Here is a 10,128-nt window from a genome sequence, read left to right on the forward strand (position 1 = left end):
TTTCTTTAACTTTCATTTACCTTTCGGCCAAAAGTTAAGATTTTTGCCCGATTATTGCTGAGGGGAGGCGGTGGCTATTTCCGTAAAGTCCGTAAAGCCTATTACAACCACAAACCCAAAAAATAGTTATCGGCCAATGACTCTTCAATTGTGTTTTCTCTCTTCACTTGGGTAGGAGGAGGGGCACGCGTTTCTCCGGTGCCCCCTGAATCCACCACTGGCCTTCCTGATCGATTTGAATCACCGAATGTAAGTTTAAATAAACTATTTGTTGACAGATTTTACTCTCATTTAAGATATCACGACTTTGACAGATTGTCATTTCTTGAGCAATAAGCCAGTATATACATATAATCTGCGCATTGGCAGATAAATGTAATTTGTACCAAAAATTTTAAAACCCAACGGTGAGAGTTATGTATTAAACATTCATTCATGCACCTATGGCAACATATGGAACACTGTTGGAATTATTCTTCACACGACAGCAGACAAACGGTATAGATGAATTACATCTATTAATTTGGCGATGATTTTTCCAAAATGCACAAAGCGGGACTACTCCATTGGTATAAGATCTGTGAATATTTGGGGGTCATTATTACCATTACGAACTGGTCTGTTTTGCGGAGATATGGTTGGTATTAAATACATCTCTTCTCCTCAAAGAAATACATAACACAGAAAACATGAAGTTCCCTGTTTAAGAATTAATTATACAATTATTCTGTCAAAATCATCTGGTGGGCATCACAATCTGTCGGGTTTTCGAATTTCTTCCGACGACGCAAGTACACAATGGCCAGGACGATGATTACGACTACAACGTGAACGATCGTCGATATTACCAGCGGTATCCACACATCAGACTTGACAGGAGATTCTTTAGAAAGAAAGTAAAGAATTAACATTTATTGTTAAAAGAAATAGCACAAGTTTGAATAAATAGCTGCATTAAGTATTTAACTAATTTTTGATTTTATTTTATTTTATTTTATTTCTGCATTTTTCCAAATATAATAACAGAATAACAAAGAACCTGTAAACATAGGGTATAATACAAAATATACAAACAATGATAACTTCATTTCAAAATGTTATTATTGTTTTAAAAATTATAACGAAACTTCATATTTATGTAACATATTATTATAAATAAAGTCTAATCCAAACTATCAATTGAAAAAGTGCAGGAGACCGCAATCATAAGCGAACGTGACTAGGATGGCGGCTTAAAAAAGAAAAAAATAATAATCTTAAGGTAAAACTTAAAATGAAAAAGTGTTTAATCGTTCTTTTTGTATGAGTTTGTGTGTGCTGTGTGAGTTTGTGGTGTGTGTGCATGTGTGTATGTGTGTGTGTATGCAGTGGCGGATCCAGGGGCCCCAGGGGGCCTGGTCCCCCCTCCCCCTGGGAAAAAAATCATGTAAAAACACGTGATTTTTGGCTTTTGGGGGAATTGGCCCCCCTGGCGTTCAAGGGGGGGGGGGATGGTGCAAATTTCCGAGGACCCCCCCCCCCCCCCCATCTGGCGCTGCTCAGTGGCTGCCGGGCTCACGATCAATTGGGCAAAAAGAATTTCCATTTTCGGTTTAATACAATTTGGAGTGGACTTAAATATTTAGATTATTATTATTATTATTAATTGCGCCCCACCTGCCTGTGCTGATTTTACGTACCATCAGGTTGGTCTACGGTACTGCACCGCTCTTCAGGGATCGTGGTAGACCGTGACGTGCAACCGATGAGTGATGAGTTATCAGGAAGACCTGAGAACTCAAAGCCACGATCATGCTCCGTTTGGTAGTTGCTGTCGATGTCGAATCTAACACAGATATAGAAGGCAGTGCCACAAACAACAGCAGTGTCCGCAATGCCTAAATCAACAGCGAACGCCGGTGTCTCGCCTTTCACGTACTGCTGTGACCTCTGCGTAGCATCAAGAATCTGTTCTCTATAGTCATATCTGAGGAGCGGAGTATAGATATTTTACTAAACCTGGGTGGAGAGAGGCAAATGTAGATTGAAAATGTCTTACCAACTAACATTTGTGCCGCGGCGTGACTTAAAACGTGAACAGTCTGGTGACGTATTCACTAGATAATGTCTTGTATTCGCTTTTCGCATTTCAACTAAGTTCTTGTTAACTTTTCGATTTTGTTGAGGTTCTATATTTTATAAAAAAAAACTTTTACGTCATTCTTGGTCGCAGCCGGGTAAGTTTCAATATTTTAGGCATTCAGGCATTTTAGGCAAATATTATGTTGTCGGCATATCTTACCTTTTGCCAGTCTTAGTCTGATCAAGGGCTACCCAAGCACTGAGTTTCCACAGGTTTATCCCTGTAACATTTGTAGTGTGCTGGCTTTCATGGAAGGTGATCAAGACTCGAAGGTGGACTTGGTCTCCAATCTGGTCCTGTGCCATGACAAACGGTGACACTCTCCTCACCCTTACATCTTGGATAAAAGGGATGGAGGTGAGAGAGAGAGACAGATAGAGATAGAGAGAGAGAGAGAGAGAGAAAGAGAGGAAGATAGAAGAGAGAGAGAGAGAGAGAGAGAGAGAGAGAAAGAGAGAAAGAGAGAGAGAGAGAGAGAGAGAGAGAAAGAGAGAAAGAGAGGAAGATAGAGAGAGAGAGAGAGAGAAGAGAGAGAGAGAGAGAAAAGAGAGAAGGGATAATTGCGGTTTAAGGAGGTTATGCGATATTTAGCTATCAGACCGAATAGGCCAGTATAAAGTGCACTGCGTGCTATTTTCCATAATTAACCATTTGGATTTGGAAAAATAATAGGCCTAATAAGTTAAACATCGTAAATGTATGTTAATTATACATAAATATAAGCATGGTACATGTAGAAAGGAAATGTAAGAACCTCCAAATTCCCAAAGCCCCCCCCTCCACAACAAAAAAAATACCCCCCCCCCCAAAAAAAAAAAAAAAAAAAAAAATCGAAAAAAAAAAATCTTATGGAATCACTCTTGATACTTTTGTGTAATAAACTTAATAAACAGGCGATAAACTTACCCCCCCCCCACTCTTGCCAACATTAAAATACACCTCTATATACTTGAGAGTCAGAGGCGTAACATTTCAATCCCTCAAAATATGTGTAACCTTGCCTAGATTACCTTTGCCCCGGGCGCCGCACGAGAAATTGGTCTACCATTTTTCGTGCGATTTTGGGGGCATCGTAGGAGGCTACGGGCTACGATGTTTGTGTTTATCTACGAGCATCGTGCCATATTTTGTATGGGCCCTTGGGGGAAGGCCGGGGCAAATCCGTACAGAGGCTGCTCGGAGACTGTACGGAAATCGTGAAATTTCAGTGCAGTAACCGTGCAGTCTCCGCAGCCTCCGCACGGAAATCGTATGGAGCCCGTGCAGCTTCCGTGCAGAGATTGCGCGAAAAGGCGCGGTGACCATGCAGCCGCCGTGCCGTTTTTTGCCCCCATGTTCACTGACAAATCGTGCGTTTGCTGCATGATCAGCGCAAGGCCTCTGTGCGATGCCCATGCGGGGATCGTGCAATGCCACCTACGACATGTCTACGGGCTATACGGGCTTACGATATTCCAAATTTGTATAACTTCCCGCGAAATAAAATCGTAAAGGCCGCGGAGCCCGTGAATCCGTACGAATTTCTCACGGCCGCCTTCTGCCTCCGCACGGAGGCCGCACGGAAAAGGGATACGGACAGGATACGGGCTCCGTAGACTAATCGCAGGTCAAATGTAATCTAGGCATATACGTCGCTGTTTTCACGAAGTGACGGTAGTGAAAAAAAATTGCATTCACTTTGCGTTACGATTTTCCTCACTACCGTCACTTCGTGAAAACAAGGACTATGCATCAACAAACTTTAGGATATATAACTTACGATATGGGCAGGATAGACAGCATTCGCCTTTAAGTCTCACAGGCCTGTTGCAACCAGGATCGGGGCATTCCTTTGTAGAACACGCTGCTGTTCCGTTGTTACAAGTACAGTGTGTACATGGATCTCGTTGCCAGACATCTTCATGCAAATGTATTCCTTCCGTATCCACACATGGAAATATGTCACGGCCTAGCCATTTAGAGAAATAACATCGTTAGCTATTTCCTACTGAGTCAACTAACTATATTTTTGTTTGGAGAGAGAGAGAGAGAGAGAGAGAGAGAGAGAGAGTGTGGAGGGGGGGGGGGGGGGTCCAGACCAGAAGTTAAGTCTAGACCGATTCCGATGCATATTTCAGGAGAGCCTTTCTATCAAATTTCATTTCATTTCATTTTTTTTCAAATCTAATCTTCTGAAGGTGAAACAAATCGATATATTTTATAAATGATAATGGTAAAAAACAAATATGGATAGTATATAAGATTTATACAAGGCCAAATAACAAAAATAATGTGTTTCTCGTCCGGACTTTAAACAAAATGAGGAGGCAGGGCATTACAATTTACTTTTTGCAATTTCTTTTGCAATTTTTTTACCAAGATGGCTGCTAATTATAGCTGGCCAAGCCTATTTGTTCACATATATTGTGCTATGTGAGTGTAATGATGCAATGTATGACAAAATAAATGATATGTATCACTTTAGAAGCTATTTGAAGATTAAGTTATGTTCTGGTCATGCAATTGCATTGTGTAAGAAACGTTGTGGAATCTATCAGATAAGGTTAATCGTCTATATAAGTATTGGTTTGTACTACAAGATTCTGGATTCATCAACATGATAAGAAATTTGGCCTAGTCTTGGAAAAAGTACAAGCAATTGGGGGGGGGGGGGGGGGGGGGGTAGTAAGCACCATTTTGTTGTGCCCTCGAAAAATTAAAAATCGCACCCCCCCCCCCCCCCCCCCATCTTGAGCACCATGGAAGGGGACCCTTCTCCAAATAAAGGTAAAATTAACGTGTTCTTACATGTTTTTCATCCCAGGGGAGGGGGCTCGGGAAATTCCTGCCCCCTCCCCCAAAAGTGTAGAAAACAAATGCAAGTATCCCAAGCCTCCACCACGTTCAGCACCCTTCCCCAAATAATATTGCAGAACCGCTCATGTCATTGTAAACAATGTTAACACTGATGGTATTGTTATCTCCAACTTTTTGACCCACCCGGTAAGCCTTGTGCCCCTTCCCTACCAATCGCCCCTTCACCCCGGGCCTCCATAGCTTGGCCTACTTCCCTACCAGCACATAGTGAAGTGCAGCCAATCAACGATGTAGAGCTGTCTGGGTCACTGCCAAAATTGAAAGGACGACCATCGGTTGTTACTGCATTTCGTCCACGTTTAAGCTCAACACAGACATTAGCCTCGTCGCAGTTTAAAGACGGAGCAACGAAGGTATACACGACGTCCAGGAAGATGATTCGATTTCCTTTGACGTACCACTGCGATGCTTGATCAACATTGAGAACTTGCTCGGTGAAACCTATCCTGTGACCGATAGTGACCAAAGTGAATGCAAAATAAACACTTCACATACTGACTTGTATTACTGGTATATGACCTGGTTGCATGCATCCATCCACTGGCTTGATTTGAGCGAGGAACACAGTGATTAACTTTGAATTTCCCATCTCAGGCTCAGGTAACGCCAAACCATCCGACAATTAACAAATAAACAAATAAATAAACGAATAATAACTAATAAGTAAATGAATAGATAGATAAATAGATGAATAGATGAATAAATAGATGAATTATCTAATGATTTATTTAATCAATAATGAAAGTGATTGATAAATTCAATAAATAAAATGAATGAAAAAATACACTTCTCTGGCAAATGCAGTAATGATAATGCGACATTAACGACCTTCATCCCCGAGTTTTGTTCTAAACTCAATTCAATTCGGGTTGTATTTATAAAATAAAAAAATAGAACAAAGTATGATACATAATATTATTGTAGTCCGAAGAGTAAAGATACCATGTTTTCAATATAGAATGGATAACATATATAAATAATAAACATCAAATTCAAGAATAAGAGTAAAAAGTAGTATTTTTTTTGGCGCAGGTTTTATGACTCTTGTTCTGTTTTTTTAAGGAGTCGCATTCACATACCTGTGAGTAGTGTTTACAGGAGCAATCCAGGCAGACAACTCCCAGAGAGATTCGCCTCTCACTCCTGACGTGTCTTTGGCATCTTTGAATGTGACGTCTGCCGCAAGAACTATTGTTGCGTCACCGTTAGTTGTCACATTGCGTTTAGTTTGTATGGTGGGCTCTACTTTACGTACTGTCACGTCTGGTATGAATCAGGATTTAAGAAATAGATTTGATGGCTAGTTTATAATTATCATGATACGAAAAGAGGGGGGGGGGGTGAATTAACGTTGGATGCTGAAACATTTGAGTTTGGCATGTCTGATATTAATGAGTCACAAGACTATCTCAATGTTATAACTTCCGGAGCATATGAACTACAAGCATTGCTTTCTCTTTAGGCTCATCATACTTTTTCCTTTATTTAACTTATTCTTATGTATTATTCTCTTCGTTTGTATGAATAAAAATAAAATAAAAAAGTAACATGCCAAATGTATTAATGTATCATACAGCATGTGAAATATGAAAATAAACTAAAACTGAAACTGAAACTGCAACTGAAACCCTAATATCAACGCAGTGGAAATTTATTTATTTATTCAGTTTTATTTAAAAACAGGTCATTCTTTTCAGTGCCAGAGGCCTGCTTTACAAAAGAGCCCTGTACATACAAAGATTTACAAAAAATAGAATACATTGTAGAAAACAAAGACATTATATAAACAACATACCATAAGAGAACTAAAACAACTTAAAAACTAGATCAAAATTAACATAAGGCCTGAAATATTAAACATTTAAGATATTATTGATACAATACAAAATACAAATACAAATACACATGCCATAAATAACAGACATAAAATCAAAAGGGTAAAAGGTAAGAAATAAAACTACTACAGACTACACAACTACAAACAAACAAACAAACAAAACTAACTGTAACAAGTCATGATATAACATTAGGTACCAGTGCATGCATTAAAGTGGAGGGAGTGATTTAATTTGTTTTTTTTTTGAACATTTGGAGTGAAGTTGCCGTGCGAATATGAGTCGGTAGATTGTTATAGATGCTTGGAGCGATGAAAGAAAAAGATTAGTCTTGGGTTTCGGGATAAATAAGGGATTTAAGGTAGAATGACGAGTAACATAGTAAACTGGACGTTTGCAAGCAAAAGGTTCGAAATAATAAGGGGCTAGATTATTAAGTATTTTGTAGACGAAAATGCAGTAGTGGCAGTTGATTCTATTTTCAACACTTTGCCATTGAAGAGTGCTTAAAAGGATGTCTTTTGGGGTTAGACAGTCTGCATAATAAGGACTAATCTTGCATATCTGTTCTGCGTCCTCTGTAATTTGAGTAAATCTTTCTTTTTGCACTTGCCCCAAACAACTGAACAGTAATCTATATGTGGAAGAATGAGGGAGTAATAAAGATGTTTCAGTAGGCTTTAGTTCGAATAACTCTTAATCCTTCTAGTGCATGAAATAGCCCGATTAATCTTATTAGTCACATTCAATATGTGTGGTGTCCAACTTAGACTTTGGTCAAGGGTTACGCCTAAATATTTGATCTCGGTAACATTCTCAAGATAGTCTCGTTCATGACAGATTTTCAGAATTTGGTTCTTAGTTTTATGTTTCGTTCCAAAGACCATCAGTTTAGTTTTCTTTGCATTTATTTCCATATTAATTATTTCAAACCATTTACGCAGTAAATCATAATATTTTTGTAGTTTCTTCTGACTGCTTTTTAAATTGTTACCTTTACAAAACAGTGCCGTGAAATGACGACTTAAGTGCAACGGGAAAGTTAGACATTTGTAAAAACACACAACATAATTATACGCAACACTTCGGGGAAAAAGATGATGTAAACTTGAAAAAGAGAGGCCAAAAAAAATAAAAGAAGTTAGTAGAAAATAAAATAATTAAAAAGACAGAAATTTAGGGGGAAAAGGGGCTAGGTAAGAGCACAAAGGGAAATATGCATAATTTCGTGTCCCCCCCCCCCCCACCCGGATCAACTTGAAAACCCAAATTTGTAACACAATAATAGTTAAAAAGTCCCGGGATCAGGCAATCTAGCAAATTTAAGTCAATCAAATCCTGCTTCAATCTATTTGGGGGTTTGTTATATGTATTGCAGTAGTAAATTCACGACACAGTCCCACATAGGTGTGATCATATGAGAGGGCGGGTGGGAGTGGGGGGGGGGGGGACTGTCAGAAGACTTACCGTATGGACAGACAGAGCAGCATTCTCCTGGCGGTTTAACGTGTTCAGTGCAGTGTGCCGGTTGACAAGATTCAACCACGCATGTTGTAGTGCTGTTATCACACGTACAGGTTGTGCATTCGTCAACGCGCCACACTTCGGAGTGAACAAACGGCACTCCATGATAAATACAAGGTAAAAGTTGTATGCCGGATGAGATGCTGATGGACTCTAAAATAAAATATGAATTGAAATAGATCCATCGAAATGTATCAAAATCACGGGAATAGTCTTATATGGTAATCGTGGGGAGGGTTATTTTTTAAGCTGACCAAGTTTTAATGGTCTAATCTATATAAATTGATCAAATTTTTCAATGATTGGAGTACTCTACCACAAAAATGTTCATTCATTGAAATGTAAGAAAATATCAAGAAAAACAAGAAGAAAGTTGTGTACACAGATGCTCTTTAGCAATACGAAGTTTCTAATTTCCGAAATAAAAAATGAAGGAATCAATAATAGAGAAAAGTATTGTTACCTTTTCTTTTTCTTCGCCCTTTCGAACAGAATAATTCGGTAAAAGTGTTCAATTCAAATCAATTGAATAATCGTATTATGTTGACAATTACCCCCACCCCCGAAAATTACCCAATCCCTTTTCATTAAAGGGGAAGTCTACCCTTAATTATCCTCGGGGTAATTGTCCTAGGGGTAATTGTCAGGGGGTAATTATCCGAGAACCAATTGAAGTTATTACAAAGGTTGGATTACCTATTAAGATTGGTGAAACCAAGTAATGGATAAATAAGTGGACCGCCTACATTATACTCAAAAGGGTTATCTTTGTGTCACTACACCCCCCCCCCCCCCTTCATCATGATAAATCGATTAAACTGCATTTCGGCCATTGATTTGGGGAAGTTGTTGGCATTTTGAAAAGAAAAAGAAAATTGCTTGAGAGTTGAGTATTCATTTTCGTTCAAACGGAGTGAATAACGCAAAAGCTTTGATTTACCCGATTGATCGGTCATGTAGTCGAGGAAATGTTTGTCCAACTATTTCTAGGGTTTTAGCGTTACATAGCTACTACAGCAATGTAAAACTGTACGCTCTTTTGACTAAAATCTCACTATTATGATGGCTGTAAACGGTTTTCTTATTGCTTGTTAATATCCCATTGATTCAACAACCAGAAGTTGTGATAATGAAAAAAAAAAAAAAAAAGATTTTGTTGTTGTTGTTGTTGTTGTTGTTGTTATGGTGTGTGTTTACCTGACTGCAAAGAAAGCATTTGTTTTGCTTGTAAGTAATCGGGACCGACACCGTTAAATCCCATTAAAGCCTCTCTACGGGACTTGCTAATGGGCATTCCATGCTTTACCAAAGGGCACTTGCTCAGTGACTTGGCTTCGAACCTTGGACTTCCCGGTTACGAGACCACTGCTCTACCACTTAGTCACCACACCTCCACGACGTGTATGACTAAGTGGTAGAGCAGAGTCCACGAGGTTAGATATTGAGGATAACAAGTAGATATTGATAAACGATGAATTAAATAGCACTGTGATATAATAACAATTACAAGTATACTAGCTGTATAATATAGTTATGAAAGACTTACCTTGAGAAGAAGCATGATGCACCACGATCACCAGACTTACAAATACAAGACAGACGAGGTACCAAGAACGATTCATCATCATTTGGAGTGTTGTGACAACAATTGATTTAAGCCCAGAGAGGCTGAAGTTTTATATAGACATATCGCCTGCTTACATATTTATGAAGTTTCCTTGATAAAACTCCTCCCTCAAAATACTTCCCCAGAACACTAGAATTTAAAATTCTGGTTATTATGACGTGTGG

At 38.9% G+C, this 10,128-nt stretch overlaps 1 protein-coding gene across 1 annotated transcript; it reads right to left on the bottom strand.

The window, feature by feature from the left end:
• Positions 1 to 10,128, bottom strand: LOC100893987 (cysteine-rich motor neuron 1 protein). The gene is made up of 8 exons (XM_030984828.1): positions 9,884 to 10,128; positions 8,281 to 8,490; positions 6,058 to 6,241; positions 5,177 to 5,424; positions 3,882 to 4,070; positions 2,282 to 2,459; positions 1,680 to 1,966; positions 1 to 883 (listed from the first exon to the last, which is right to left on the bottom strand). Exons 1-8 carry the CDS (start codon positions 9,963 to 9,965, stop codon positions 723 to 725), a joined length of 1,539 nt encoding a protein of 512 aa, XP_030840688.1. The 5' UTR covers positions 9,966 to 10,128; the 3' UTR covers positions 1 to 722.

This window comes from Strongylocentrotus purpuratus, unplaced genomic scaffold, assembly GCF_000002235.5.
Source record: "Strongylocentrotus purpuratus isolate Spur 01 unplaced genomic scaffold, Spur_5.0 spur5_scaffold_14, whole genome shotgun sequence".
In the NCBI taxonomy this organism is placed as follows: Eukaryota; Metazoa; Echinodermata; class Echinoidea; order Camarodonta; family Strongylocentrotidae; genus Strongylocentrotus; species Strongylocentrotus purpuratus.